Source organism: Oryza sativa, chromosome 7 (genome assembly GCF_034140825.1).
Source record: "Oryza sativa Japonica Group chromosome 7, ASM3414082v1".
Classification (NCBI taxonomy): Eukaryota; Viridiplantae; Streptophyta; class Magnoliopsida; order Poales; family Poaceae; genus Oryza; species Oryza sativa.
In genome coordinates, this window is record NC_089041.1 from 11,779,983 (window position 1) to 11,795,230 (window position 15,248).

Genomic DNA, 15,248 nt, shown 5'->3' on the forward strand with positions numbered 1-15,248 from the left:
ATCCTCTTCAATTGCCCCCAAATTTCCCCTTGATTCGTGCCTTCAATCCCCGGGAACGGACGCGCCAAGTCCGGCCGCTTTCCATGGCCGTCGGCCGCCATTCCCGCCGCCGTTCCGACCTCCCCCGTGGCCGGCTCCCTCTTCTCTCATATAAAATGGGATCCTCATCCCCCGTTCTCTCGTTTTAGCCCCCTCCCGAGCCTCCCCGTGGTCCCTAGCCATCTCCCCGCCGCCCTCCTCTCTCTCCCACGCCGCCGGTCGCCTCCAGCCGCCTGTGCCGCCTCGACCGTGCGCCGTCCGACCGCGCCATCTTCTCCCTCGGCCTCGCAGCCACCTCCTCTCCCTCGGTCAGCCCTCCGTTTCGCGGGGAAAGCACCGGAGACGCGTCCTCGCCGGCAAAACAGTGGCGTTGCCGCCACTGTTCCACCTCCGGCCGCCACTGTCGCGTTTCCCGTGCGCCGGCCGACGTCGCCACCACCTCCCTCGGCTCCGCGACGCCGCCCTCCACCCCGGCTGCTCCTCGGTTTCGCCGGAACGCCGTCGCCGCGCCGGCCTCTCCATCCTCTTCGTCGCCGGCGTCCTTTCGGCCACCCATTCCTCCTCGTCGGCTCGTCGCCCCGCTGCACCACCACCTTCTCCAACATCGCAGCAGCGCGTTCCACGCCGTCCCCTCCTCCGCTCAGCCGCTGCTGCCTGCCATCATCGTTTCCTCGTCACCGTTCGTCCTCGCCGATCGACGTCCCGTCGGTCGCCCGGCTCGTCGTCTCGCGGCGCCGCCTCCGTCATCATCATCGCTGCGGCGTGTTCCACGCCGTCCTCGTCTCCGTGCAGCCGCTGCCGGCTGCCCTCGTCGCCTCCTCGCCGGTTCCGGTCGTCGTCGTCGTCGTCCTCTCGTCGTTCCCGGTTTCGCTCGTCGTGGCGTTCGTCCCTCCGTCGAGCCGTTCCCGTCCGTCCTCGGTGTTTCGTCAAGGTCGCCGCAGCCCCCGTCATCGTCTTCGTCCTCGGCTCCGCGTCGTCAAGCCTCGTGCCGGCCGTGTCTCGCCTTCATCCAAGGATCGCCGCCGAAGTCGTTCCCTCGCCGTCCGTCTCCGCCGCGCCCGTTCGTCGTTGTAGTTCCCTCGCCTCGTCGCGTGGTGGTAAGGATCCCTCTCCCTCGCTGCCCCGTCCTCGTCCTTTCGGTGTCGCCCGTGCTCGTTGTGCGGTTGTCGGCCCCGGTACCCGTGTACCGGTGTCGGTAGTCGTTCACGCGTGCGGGTGGTGACCGTGTAGTGTCCGTGTTAGTGTGCCCGCTCGGTAGCCGCGTGGTTTCTACGTGTGCAACCCGTGTGGTGTCTAGTGGAGTCCGTTTGTCGGCCACTCGCCTCGGTTGACACACGGGGTCCGCTTCCGTCGACCCGTGGACCGTCTCTGTGTACCCGGTCTACCGCGGTCCTTTAGGTTGACATGTGGGGTCCGCATGTCAACGGCGCAGCCTTCCTGTCTTTTCCAGGCTAGCGCTTACACCTGTTTTATAGTTGCAAAGCTTAATTATAATAATCCGCAAATCTCCATATAACAGCATTAAACTTCGGATGATCATATCTTGGTCATACGAACTCTGAATCGACCCGTTCAAGTCTCCTAATGTTTGTTATAACCTAAAGAACCCTGTGCTTTCTTTTTATGTATTGTTATTGCTTCTTTATAGGCTTGTAGCTTTGCTTGTGTGCTTCGCGTAGCTTTCGTCGTTCCGGAGGTTCCCGAAGCGTGGTTTGCGGTCGTCGCCGAAGGTTCGGAAGGCCGTTCTCTCTGAGCAAGGCAAGTCACATCATCCTTGAGCACATTGAATCCCAGTTTATAAAATTATTTTGATTTAAATTAATGCATTACCGCTTTATTTAAATTCCCGCGTTATCACTGTTTTATTTAGCCATGCCTATTTATCATTGTTAAGACATTATTATTGCTATTGTTATTATTACCTTGTTCACCCTAGGAAAATAAAACCCCAACTAGTGGGTATTCTATTCATGGTTCCACTAGTATGAATTTAGGTAGATGATTCGCTGATTAATTAGGCAACATTAGATGGTTTTATAACTCTAGACTTTGGGAATATTCATATCATTTGGACACTATGGAATTGTTGGTTTATGGTGGAATTGGACATACACCTCTCTTCCTCTTTCAAAACCCCTAAAACCTGTTTTCGGTGGGGTTTGGGTGCATGCCAGTTGTGGGAAGTAGCACCCCGGCCACTATAAGGATTAAGCTCGGGCCTCTGTTGCAAAGCACTACCGTACTTCCACATGTCTAGTGGGTAAGGCTTAGTTTGTGGCTCAGTCTGGTCATAAACAAAAGTACACGGATGGAGATGGATGAAGTCGGGGGTCGATGGACATTCTCTAGGACAAATGAAGGCTACACGAGCTGCGGCCCGGTAGTCGAGATGTCATGGCACAGGGTTGGTGCCCTGCTGCTAGGGGCTCAGTCCTGCCTGCCTGTCCCGGAGGTTCCGGCCGTAGGTGGGATTGGGTCGGTACTCTTGTCTATGGCTAGGATGGGTTGGAAACTATGTCACGTCTTCCGTCTGTATACCGTGGTGGTATGTGGCACGTGGTTGCACGTGAGGAAGATGTGTCTTGTGGGTAAAGATGTACACCTCTGATCAGAGTATAATCTATTCGAATAGCCGCGCCCTCGGTTATGGGCAAGCCGAGCAATGTACCCAAGTCAGTGTTTTAATTCTTAAAATTTGCTCAACAACTAAAATATGGAATGGTTGGCCTGGGTTGGCTTGGGACGAGCTGGGACCCAGGGTCGGGTTGCCAGTTCGGTCTGAATCATCGTAGGCCTTGGGTTAAGGCAGGTTCGTGAGGGTTCACGGCCTTGTTTAATAATATTGGGTAGCTCTAGGATCGTCCTTATAAAATGGCTTTGGGCAACTAAGTGACTTTTAAATGCTGCTTTTCTGCGAAACTTAACCCCTATATTATTACCCCTTGTACCCCCTTGCATTAATCATGCATCTGCCGGTGTGGCTCTCTGAGTACTGTGGTTGTACTCATTCTTGCTCAATCTTTCCCCTCTTCAGTAAGAGAAGCTTTGGAGAAGATGTCTTAGGTGGAGTCCTGGCTTATACCCCAGTTGAGCGCCTGTGGAGATGGAGCCGTAGGCTCGCTAGTCCGCTGCTGTTTATTTTTGATTGTCAGGCCTGAAGCGCCTTTGTAATAATGTAAATATTATCGATATAATAAAGATGTGCCTTTTGTATCATGTTTGTTCGGTGTACCCCGGCTTTTCCTGGGACGGGGATTAATACACTAGCGTTCGGGAAAAGGTAATTTTCCCGGTCGCGACACCAAGTGTGCCCCGGTGTCACACCGATAATCGGCTGGGACGGCCGGAGCACCATCCCCGGGGCCTTGATGGCGTCAAAGGCCGTGGGGGAAAGGATGTTGAGGGCTGCTCCCCCATCAATGAGGACACGCCCCAGCTTCACGTTGCAAACAGTGGGGGAAACCACCATTGCGATCTGTCCTCCCCGGGCAACACACGGTGGGTGGTCGGTCTGGTCGAAGGTGAGGGTAACCTCCGACCACCGCGCCCGGCGCGTCGCCTCATGAGTAGGGGCCGCGGCCAGAAGCTCTCGCTTCATGGCCTTGAGGCTCCGGCGAGAAACGTGAGCACACGCTCCCCCATCAACAGTGGCAATGGCGGCCCCAGGCTCTTGGAAACCTAGGTCATCATCGCCGTCATCGATGTCCTCGGCGGGGGCCTTCTGCTTGGCCTCACTTCGCCGATTGCCGGAAGGAACCGCCGGGGACTTGCCCTCTCGGCGCTCCTGCGAATTTTTTTGAGGATTAATATTATTTTTATGGAAAATCGCAAAAGTAGTGGCCAACCGGGGAAAATCGCGAAAGTAGGTCCCTGTCGAACGGGTGCAATTCGATAGGGCACCTATCGAACGACGGGCAGTCGACAGAGACCTGTCGAACGGCTGGCGTTCGACACGCTCGCCTGTCGAACGGAGGGAGTTCGACAGGGCCCACCACCCCGCGCCGCCAGGCCTGTCGAACCGGGGGCGTTCGACAGGTCCCTCCACCGACCCTGTCGAACAATGGGCGTTCGACAGGCCGGTTTAAAGCCCCGTCTCCCCAGCCCGCGATGCTTGTTCGATTTATTTGAGGACCACATCGCCAGCCGCCGTCGAGAGTCGCCACATCGTCGCCGTGAGCGCCGGAGGGAGCGAGGGGAGGGGATAGCAGGCCGGAGAGGAGGCGCCGGCCGGGAGGAAAGGGTTGGCGACGCCCTCCAGCAGTGAAGTTAAGGTATACATTAGTAATCCCTAAGTACAATGCATATGAAAGTTTAATAAAAAATTGGTTTAAGAGTTGTTAATTGTTTCGCATTGTTCGATGTTAGTATGTATGGTTAGCACATATTTGTTATTGCTAAATGTTGGTAGAGGTATTTAAGTAATTGTACGGTTAAATTAGTTCTTAGTTAGTACATATTATTGATATGTTGTGTGTTAAAATATGTACAAAGGTGTTATATTTTATTTGGATTATTAAACTAGTTGTTTGTTACTAATAGTTGTAAATTAGTACACGGCAATGTAGTATAAGTTGTAATAGGGTAATTATCGAATGATTAAATGATTAAACGTGAGACTATTTGTCATGTTTTATCAGGATGTCAGATGATATGCCCATTCGTCTGTATTATGGCGATGCTCCTATACAAATATGTGATAGCGGGGTGGATTTGACTGTATATGCCTTCCATGATACTAGTCTGAATGCACCGGAGCATATGGGTTTGAACGACGTGTTAGGGTGGTTGTATAATATGTTTGGGGTAGATCCAGTGCACGATAAATTTGTCATAAATGCCGTGTGGCCAGTGAGGGGTCAACATGGATGGCAGTGGAGAGTAGTGGAGGTTGCGTCAACTGGGAGTTGGAGGAAGTTTGTTAGTAAAGTAAGGGAGAAAGGCTATAGCCTGGCAATAGTGGTGCAGAAGACAAAATGTGTTGATCGATCGGGGGAGTCAAGTCATGCCGTGGTGGAAGAAACTCCGTTGGAAGGTGGACAAGCTGAAAATGTTTGGCGGACTGAGCAAGGTCGAGGGGAAGAAGTAGTAGAGGGTAATACACAAGGAGAGGTCATTGTTCGTGGTACTAATCGTGAGGCCAACGACTCGGACGATGAAGAACCGGATTCGCCTATGCGTGTTGATGCAGCGGAGGAGAATGAGGCGGTAGTGGATCAGATGGAAGTGGAAAACGAGGAATACATTGCGCTTGTAGTGGAAGGAGAAGATACAACACTATGGGACAACGAAACTTACATACCCGATAATTGGACGACCATATCAATGAGTCGTATGAAGGTAAACGATGGTTTAGATGCCCACTGGTGTTACGATAGTAAGCAGGTGAAAGTTGGACAGATGTTTCATGACAAAGGTCACTTACAAGATGCGGTGAAGAGGTGGGCATTTGTCCAGAAGCGTGAGTTCAGGGTGAAGGTTTCAAATCGGACGACGTATGACGTGAAGTGCATACAGGGTGGATGTCCTTGGAGAGTGCATGGTTACAAGCCACAACATGACACTTTATGGGTAGCTTCGAGGGTTGAGCAACATACGTGTTTGTTGGAGAATACCCGTCTGGTGCACAGAAACCTGACAGCGGCATTTGTGGCACAAATGGTATATTCAAAGGTGGTTAGAAAAACATCTTTGTCCCCTTTCACCATAATGCATGACGTTGAGAAAGAGTACGGATATGAGATATCGTACGACAAGGCTTGGAGGGCAAAACAGAAAGCATTGGAGATGAGGTTTGGAACTTATGAGGATTCTTATCACAATCTTCCCCCACTATTGGAGGTGATGCAGGCAAGAAACCCGGGCACACACATGGCTATTCTCGATGAGGTGAATGAATATGGGGAGAATGTTCTTCGTCGGGCTTTCTGGTCATTTGGGTGCATGATAGAGGCCTTTAAAAATTGCATTCCTTTGCTCTGTGTTGATGGCACTTTCATGACAGGCAAGTACAGAGGAACAATTCTAACCGCGATCGGAGTCGACGCGGATAGCCATGTCGTTCCTGTTGCTTTTGCATTTTTTGAAAGCGAGAACACATCAAGCTGGCTATGGTTTTTGCGGCACATTAAAATGTGTGTTGTTGAAAACAGACCAAATGTGTGTGTTCTGCATGACCGACACGCCGGTTTGCTATCAGCGATACAGAAGCTTCAAGAAGATGTCACACAGTCCGTGCCATGGCCAGATTTACATAGCAGATGGTGCATGCGACATTTTGGGGCTAATTTTTATAGACAATTCAGGAGTAAGAGATTGATGGACCTGTTCAAGAAGTTATGCAAGCAGAATCAACAAAGAAAGTTTGATGCCATATGGGAGCAACTGGATCGTTTGACCACTACACACATGGAAGAGGTTAGGAAAAAACCCATAGTTCCTTTTCTTACATAAATGTGGAACTAGTTCAGTATTTATAAATGATGTGCAACTGGTTCATTATTTCTAACATATGTGCATCTTGTTAAATACTCTTAATAAATGTGCAACTGGTTAAATAATTTTAATTGCCTTGATTATTTGTGGAACAGGCGGAATTTGTTGAGCACGTTCACGTGGAGTCCGACACCCTGCTGCAAAGACTAGAGGCGAGACCTCCAGTCGTCAGGTCTGACGACGTAGCGAGTGTCCTTCGCAACTTCCGTGCACGTGCTGCCGCACTACTACGTCGTGTCTCCTGTCGGAGCGCGGCAGATGTGGTGCAGACGTCAGGCCGACGGCCATCACCACCACTACCCCGACGTTCCAGCGTGGATCGGAGTGGTCCATCCTCTTCACGTCGCGGGTACGAAGCGGCCCACACATCTCACGGTCGTCCTTCCTTTCAGCACACCCCAGCACCGGAGTACACCAGGGGGTCAGCCGGATCAGGGGTACCCACGTCGAGCACGGCACCACCACGTCCGCAGGTATTCCAAACTCCGCCTTATGTTCACCCCTCGCAGGGAGCATCTGGGTCGGCACACTTCCCTTACATGCCAACGGGGGACAACGTGTTGAACACACCAGCATGGGGACTTCATATCACTCCGCGTGCGCCAGAGCAGGGCCACACACAGCACACATGTAAGTCATTTTAAACAATAACACGCTTTAGTTTCTAATTATATGTATCGTTACTAACTACGCCATATTTTTTGGTTTCTCCCTCTTGTACAAACAGACGATGAGTACGGTTCGGCGTCGACGCATCACGGAGTGCCTGCTTACTCCCCTTGCACAGCATTCATTGAGGACTTCTTTTCCACTGATCCTCCCCAGGGGGAAGTAGGGATGGATTACTGGCACGCAGCACCTCAGGTCACACAGCCGACGCAGGAGACGGAGGCCGGTCAGGGGCCAGACGTGACACCACAGCAGGCAGCTAGAGATAGGCACCCCCCTGATAATTTGACATATCCCACTGAGCAGATTAGGCGTATGAAGAAGGGAGGACCTAGCAAGCGTGCGAAGGGCACTGATCGTCCTTGACTTATCTATTTGTATTAAACTTTTAGTCATTTATGTTCTGTCCGTACTATTTGAGAAACACTTTACGATTAACTTAGTACTATCAGTACTATTTCATAAACTTCTTCGGATAATTACTCAGTAGCATACCCTTCGAATGAATCATGACAAATTATCATTCAAATATACAAATAATGAAACTAAATAATTCAAATATTTTAACCAACAAATAAATACTACAATTTCTGACCAAACATTATCAAAACCCTAAATCACATACATATAACATTACAAAAATATTTTCCTTTCTTACACACTAAAATAAATTACATATTATTAAAAAAAATAACTTATTACAAATAAATGGAGAACGCGACCCTGTCGAACTGCGGCAGTTCGACAGACATCCTGTCGAACGGGGGCTGTTCGACAGCCCTGCCTGTCGAACGGGGGCTGTTCGACAGGTCCTGTCGAACGGCAGCCTTCCGATCTCGTCGCCAGTCGCGCTCTGGCCGTTCGATAGGCGCCCTATCGAACTGCACCCGTTCGACAGGGACCTATTTTCGCGATTTTCCCCGGTTGACCACTACTTTTGCGATTTTCCATAAAAATAATATTAATTCTCAAAAAAATTCCGCTCCTGCCTCCTCTCCTCCTCCCACTTCCTCGTCCGCTCAGCCAAACTTTTGACTGCGTGGCAGTCCGCGAGGTCGTGAAGGGAGGTGTTGTGGACGGTGCACCACTTGCCGGTTGGGCGCTCCCTGCTAGGAGCGCTGGCCTCCTTCTTTCTGTCGCTCGCAGGCCTCCCCTTTCGGGTGGCCCGCGAAGCGCCCTCGACGGCGAGGACATGACCCTCGTCATCGGAATGGGCTGACCTCTTCTTCCTCCTCCTGTCACGCCGCCCTGTCTGAGCAGCGGATCCGGGGGCGGTCGAAGCTGCCACACCGGAACCGGAGGGGTTCCAGGTCCATGCCTCCTCCTTACGAGCCACTCGGTCCACGAGCTGAAAAAGCTCCGCGGTAGTCTGGGGCTCTTTGGAGGCGATCTTTTCGAGCATGCGGTTGTGCCGCACACCCCCCCTGAACGCGTAAATCACCGCGTGTGCAGGGATGCATGGTATAGTGTTGCGGACTTGACAGAACCGCTGAATGTACGAGCGAAGTGACTCATCATCCCTTCGCTGTACTGCGTGCAAGTCCGCTTCCTCACCTGGGCGCGGATATGTGCCTTGAAAGTTCATAGTGAACTGTTGGCACAAATCCTCCCAAGAGTGGACAGACGCAGGTGGCAAGTTCATTAGCCAACCCCGCGCCTGTCCCTTCAGGGCCATGGGAAAGAAATTCGCCATGACCCTGTCGTTTCCCCCGGCGGCCTCAATCCCGGTCGTGTAGACCTGGAGAAACTCGGCGGGGTTGACGCTCCCGTCATACTTTTCGGCGATGGTGGGCCGGAACCTTGGGGGCCAACGGACGTTCCGAAGACTCGCCTCAAAGGCTCTACAGCCGACACCACCAACCGGGGGCACGGAGGGCTGATCCCCGCGTCCGTGTTGAGGTGACACTCCGGACGAGGAGGCGCCCTCCGTTGCGGGGGCAGCACGTCGGCCATTACGCCGGCGCTCGATACTGGTGCGGGCGTCCGGCCCCCCACGCAGATCTTCCCGGGTCGGAGGCGCTGACGAAGGAGTGGCGGCCGAATGGCGAACAGCGGCCGCCGCTCGCCGTGCCCTCCGTCTTGACGACGTGGAACCGGTGGTAGCAGCACCAGAGGTCTTGGTGGCGGAGGACCGCCCACCAGCATCTAGGCGCTGCCGCGCCGTCATAACCAATTTGGCCACGTCGTCCAGCCAACGTTGGGCTGGAGACTCCGGGTCAGGGACAACGGGCGGGTGACGTAGGAGCGCGCCCGCAGCTTGGAGCGCGCCCTGGGGCGTGCTACCATCGCCGTAGACGAGGAGGCGACGCTCCCCATCTCGGCGCTCCTTTCCATCACCCGTGGATGTCGAAGTCGCGGATCCTTCGACCCTCTCGAGCGCCTCCTCCCGCCTAGGACTTTGACGTGGAGGGGGCGGTGGAGTACGAGCTCGACGGCGTGGGTTTGGTTCCCCGTCGTCACCGCTAACACTCGGAGAGAGGTCGTGCGCCTTTGCTTGCTCGGCCATTGGGCTGAACAGGAAAAGCTTGGCGCACACGAAAGAGTGCGAGAGCTTAGAAGATCACACGCAGCGCCCCCTACCTGGCGCGCCAGATGACGGAGCGTGGGGCTCCTCACCGGGAGACCGCGTAGGCCCCCCTTTGCCGGTTCGGCCGGGGACCCTGGGTGAGATTCTAAGCTCCTTATCTGTGGAAGATTCGCGAGAGTGGAAAAAACACAAGACACGGGCGATGTATACAGGTTCGGGCCGCTGAGAAGCGTAATACCCTACTCCTGTGTTTTTGGTGGATCTGTGTATGAAGAAGCTACAAAGTGCGAGCCAGCCCCCGATCGTTCAGGGATCGTCCCTTTCTCTAAGTGGGCAAGGTCCTCCTTTTATATCTCAAGGGGATACCACATGCACCATCTCTCTCTTGTGTGTGGGGACTTATCCTCTCTTTTTCCTAACTTGACTTGCCTTCTCTTCATAAATGGACGGAGATTTGTATGGTTGCCGTCCGAATGACCTTCCGATGGGATGGCCAATACCTACCTCCACTTCTGCCCGGAGCAGGCGCGACGTGGGAACATGGCTGTCTGCTGACGACATGACCAGTGTCAGACCGGTCACAAATCGGTCATTCTTGTTCACCACGTGTCAGTTTATCAATCTGCATGTTCGCCCTTCTTCATACAATATCTTGCTTGTAATGGTTAGGATGAAGCCTGGCATATATCTGACCGGGATCAACGTGTCATCTCCAGGAGGTAACACGCTGGCTTCGGCTAGGGACGAGTGCTTGGAGGCGCTCATCCTGACGGGATGGGGCGAGGCGTGTGTCAGACCGCCTGTCGCCACCTAACCCACGATCTGGTCTGTGACCGATCACAGACCGGATAAACGAGCGCGCTGCACTGCGTTACATGCGGCGTGACGCGCTCGTCCCAATCGCAATAAATGCGGTTAGGTGAGCCCTGCTGCGCTCACCTAACCCATACACGCGGCGCCAAACCCACAAGGGGTCGGGGCGCCTCAGCCCTCGGGGCCGAAACGGAAGCGGTCCGACCCCTCGGGGAGACAAAGAGGGGGGCGGCCACATCACCCTCGGGCCCGACCCCCCCCCCCCCCCGAGGGGGTCAGGCCTCGTGGGTGATTGCTCCTGCCCAAGCCTCTAGTCATAATACTCCCGGTCCCATGTCACCGACAGAATGGTAACTTAGATGCAACTTGTTCAAAATTATAGTCATGTACCTCATATGCATCACGTGGAGAAGTCGTCATATCTCGTCGAAGGTGTAGAAGTCGATGTTCTCTTATTCCCTTACGCAATCCTGCCATGGTTAGTAGCAAACAAGAAACACACAAAAATATGCACGCTCCTATCAATTACTAGGTAGTGGCAACTCAAATATCACACACACTCAAGCTTTTAACCAAGCTCTTACAAGTTCTTACCAAAGCAAGCGGAATGGTGATGTACACCGACTTAACTAAGCACCCCAATGGAGGTTGGATGTATCGATGCCTTGGCAAACACTTGCTGTACGGCTACAATTAAATCTGTGGAGCTCTGGGTAGGCTTAAATATGTAGCAAAGGAATAGCAAATGCTCAAATCAGAGAACGCAAAGTTGAATAATTATTCAAAGTCAAGTACCGTGCTGGTCCTAGGCTAGAACGTACTAGAGACACGAGCCTAGACACAAACGGTACCACAAAATAGCACCAGAAACAACTCAAGCACACTCTGATGTATGAAAGCAAACTCAAAGATACAACTAATTTTTCCTTTTGCTTCTTTCTTTCCTTTTCTTTCTTTTCTATTTTCTTTTCTTTTTCTTGTCTCTTTTTTTTTCTTGGTGCGGCTTTTCTTCTCTTTTTTTTATGCACCTTTCTGCCTTTTTTTCTTTCTTTTTTTTTGATTTTTTTTACCAAAAACAGACTCAAGGACCTCAATGTAAGATCACAGGGACTCAAATGTAAATATAAAAATTACAGGGACTCAACTGTAAAGTCCACACCAAAATTAAAAATTATAAAAAATGGAATGCTGAATTTATGCCGGTTCCGTTTTTCCAAACAGATCTCGAAACCAACACCAAACAAAATTTCACCAAGGTGTTTGACACAACTCGGAACTGAGATAACGTGATTTGGAGAGGGAGTCGAACTCAAGGAAGGAATGCCACATGCACAGGTGGTGGGACTCGTGAAAAAGTCTGAAAGAAGGAAACTGATTCCTTATTACCTTTTCTACGTGGCCCCGAAATAGAAACCAAACCAATCTAATCTCTACCTTCCATCTTCCTCACGCCTTCCTTCTTCCTCACGCGCATCAGCAGAACAACAGGAGCACGGGACAGTGCGCAACCACAGACCAAAACACTAGATGCAACTCCACAACACCAAAACCGACCGACAGAAAGTTCTGAAAACTAGAAAAATGGAACCCTGGCAGAAAGACGATTCCGTTTTCGTAGGTCCCGATGACAACAAAGACACGGTGGCGACGGCGACAGTGGTACTAAACGTGACCAGAACTCGAAACTCTAAACGAACTAAACGCTAAGACCAGCAGCACGACTCGACAACACAACAAAAAACTCAACAAAGCAAAAACTGAAAAGAACAATGCGATGGCACAAGTATGGCTAGGTAAAGGATGCAATTTTTTTTGTATGGCTATTTTCTGGTTATAGGAAGAAAAAAAAACTCACCGAGCAACGAAAGCTCTGATACCACCTGATGAACCCTGAGTTCCACTCGACACTCAAGGCAGTTGTTTGGCCCGATCTTTCGGTGAGTTGATGATAACTACGATTTGTGGAAAAGACGTTGACGACCCGACTACAACCGTACAAGACGTTGCATTACGCCTTAGCGATCGATACACCTCTCCGTGAGTTGTTGATCTTGCCGGTGCAGATCAACCATATTCCTGCAAGCAATCGAGAACAAGCAAGAACAAGATAAAATCAATCTGAATTGCAAATAGGAATTGAGCACAAATGATAAGTTGGGGTTTCGAATACAAGCAGACGGACGGTCTAGCCGACACGCGCGCTGCAAGGAAGTAGCAATGGCTAAACTTTCATCTAAACAAAACCCAAGAAACCCTGAAGGGGTACCTAGCTATACATAGGGGTGGGAGGACGACCTAGGGGTGCCTAGGGTCGTGCTCCACCTGGTTGGGGCGCACCCCACATGGGCCCCACCTGGGCCGGGGTCCCAAATGAAGTTACAAGCCCATAGGCCCATTATAGGTGACGCAGCACCTTGTGCCTGTGATTCCGGCCACACGAGATGAAATTCGGAGATGAGGCTGGATCCGTTGGAAAGAGGGCTCCGAGAGATTTCCATCAAGTACTCACGGGCCGAAAACGGAGGTCGTATGCAGATTCGGCGGCCGTTTGAAGTCAGCAGTGTAGCAGGTGGCCGAATCGGATTCCAGCTCTTGGACGATGTGATCTCTATATCTTCTTGTTCATCCATGATGTGAGCAATGGTTGCATCCGTGGTAGCCATGGTCACATCAAGAAAGGGGCATCACTCCCGGTTGGTAACCTCCTATAGTCCCGGTTTTGCAACCAGGACCACGAATCTGGAGATAATGATCATCTTAAGTCCTGATTACAATAACCAGGAGTAAAGATTGATCTCTATTTCCGATTGGTGTTACCAACCGGAAATAAAGATGGAAATCTTTATTCCCGGTTGGAGTTACCAACCAGAACAAAAGAGGGTAGCGCCAGGCTCTCTAATCCCTATTCTTCTCCTTTTCTTTTTCACTATTCTTTGCATATTGATTTCACACCAAAATCACATGGATCAACATCACAAAATCGAACATTGACATCACCAATTCACACATACATCACAAATCCACCAGATATCCACACATACATCACAAATCCACATATTATTGACACAACAATTTCACAAAAAAAAATCAAACAAATTCTCAAAAAAAATTCACACTGCTGGGGAGGGCATTGCCGCCGCCAGCCGTCTCCCGTGCCGCCACCCACCGCCGCCTGTAGTCGCCCCTCCCTCCGGATCCAGCGGAGGGGAGGGCACCGCCGCTGCCTCCCGCCTCGTCCCGACACCCACCGCCCGCTGCCTCCCCCTGCGGCCGCCACCGCCCGCTGCCGCCCACCGCCTCCCCCTTCGTGCGCTGCCGCCGCCCACTGCTCGCCGCCTCCGCCTCCTGCCCGCCACCGCCACCGCTGCCTGCCATTGCCGCCGTCAGATCGAGAGGCCGCTGGGAGCAGATCGAGGGAGGAGAGAGGGGAAGGGAGGAGGGATCGAGAGGGGAGTGGAGGAGTTAAAGACTTAGAGCTGTGAGAGAGATCGAGGCCCGCTAATAGATAAGGACGAGCGATCTGATCGAGGCGTGCGCGCACAGCTCCAGTATTTAGTCGCGGTTGGTATAAACAACCGGGACTAAAGATCTATTTTTAGTCCCGGTTGTTTATGCCAACCGGGACTAAAAATAATTGGGGTTTGCCCTCGACCCGACAACTTGTTGAACCGGGACTAAAAATGATCTTTAGTCCTAAAGATCAAAAAAATTTTAACCAGACTAAGAATAATCTTTAGTCCCGGTTCTTATTAGAACCGGGGCTATTATGGAAATCGGCCGACCAGCAAAGATCACTTCTATAGTAGTGTACCATGAAATAGACCAAAGACTTTGATATACTAAATGATAATATCTATCATATTAAAAAACACTTTATTCCGGTTATATGTAAACTCGCCTATTACCATCCTTCCCGAACATTCGAATTAATATGGGTTTTTGTTTTTTCTTTTATTATACATCAATTCACTTATGCATCTATATTGTCAAAATTATTTTTGCTAACTGTTAACACTATTTAGAAGAGACTGACATAATTAAAAGGGTTTATAATGCGGTTTCATTGATATTTACGATTATACATACGCATGTATGTTTTTTGGGCGATTAGTAGTCTCTTACTTACTTACGTACATTTTTCTTAGGTTTTCAACGTACAAATATTTTTCTCTCATAGGGATAGGGTACGTGCATGTGTATTTATTGGATGGGTATGCACGTGTTTATATGAGCATTTGCAATTGCCTTTTAGTTCATCGTTGGTAAAAAAAATACTTTCAAGTAAATAGATAGGAAAATCGTAGAGCTACAAAGAAGGAAAGAAAGAAAGAGAACTACCGAACAGGAGGATCGTATACGTACGTACTCTTTTTTTTTTCTTTTCGACATTTCCTGTGTACATGTGTACATAGGGAGGGATTAACTGGTTTGATTACTTGAATAGATATAATCTAATGGTTGAAAATAATGAATCCATCGGTATAAGTGTACATAAGTGGCTAGATGCTTTATTTTTTCTTATTATTTTTCTTACATATACTTAATTTATTTGAGCATCACGTAGCATCCTAGAAGTATTGTAGGAGAGTAGGAATATTATTACTCATAGTTGCAGTTTAATAGTAGTCGACTATTGTTTGTCTGTCACTTGGTGGCATCATCTACTTGCCTATGGATTGATGATCAGACAACATACATCTTGTTATTA

At 50.6% G+C, this 15,248-nt stretch overlaps 1 protein-coding gene across 1 annotated transcript; it reads left to right on the forward strand.

Annotated features, from left to right (window-relative positions):
- Positions 1 to 4,702: 4,702 nt before the first annotated feature.
- LOC107281549 (uncharacterized) lies at positions 4,703 to 7,666 on the forward strand. Its single transcript, XM_015790321.3, has 3 exons — positions 4,703 to 6,453; positions 6,627 to 7,161; positions 7,259 to 7,666. The coding sequence occupies exons 1-3, from the start codon at positions 4,798 to 4,800 to the stop codon at positions 7,564 to 7,566; spliced, it is 2,499 nt and encodes an 832-aa protein (XP_015645807.2). The 5' UTR covers positions 4,703 to 4,797; the 3' UTR covers positions 7,567 to 7,666.
- The last annotated feature ends 7,582 nt before the right edge of the window (positions 7,667 to 15,248 follow it).

Bases quoted from the DNA above. Each gene is read 5' to 3' on its own strand.
- LOC107281549 (XM_015790321.3), top strand. From the start codon at position 4,798: ATGGGTTTGAACGACGTGTTAGGGTGGTTGTATAATATGTTTGGGGTA. The intron at 6,454-6,626 runs GTTAGGAAAAAA...TTTGTGGAACAG, and splicing joins CCACTACACACATGGAAGAG to GCGGAATTTGTTGAGCACGT. The intron at 7,162-7,258 runs GTAAGTCATTTT...TTGTACAAACAG, and splicing joins GGGCCACACACAGCACACAT to ACGATGAGTACGGTTCGGCG.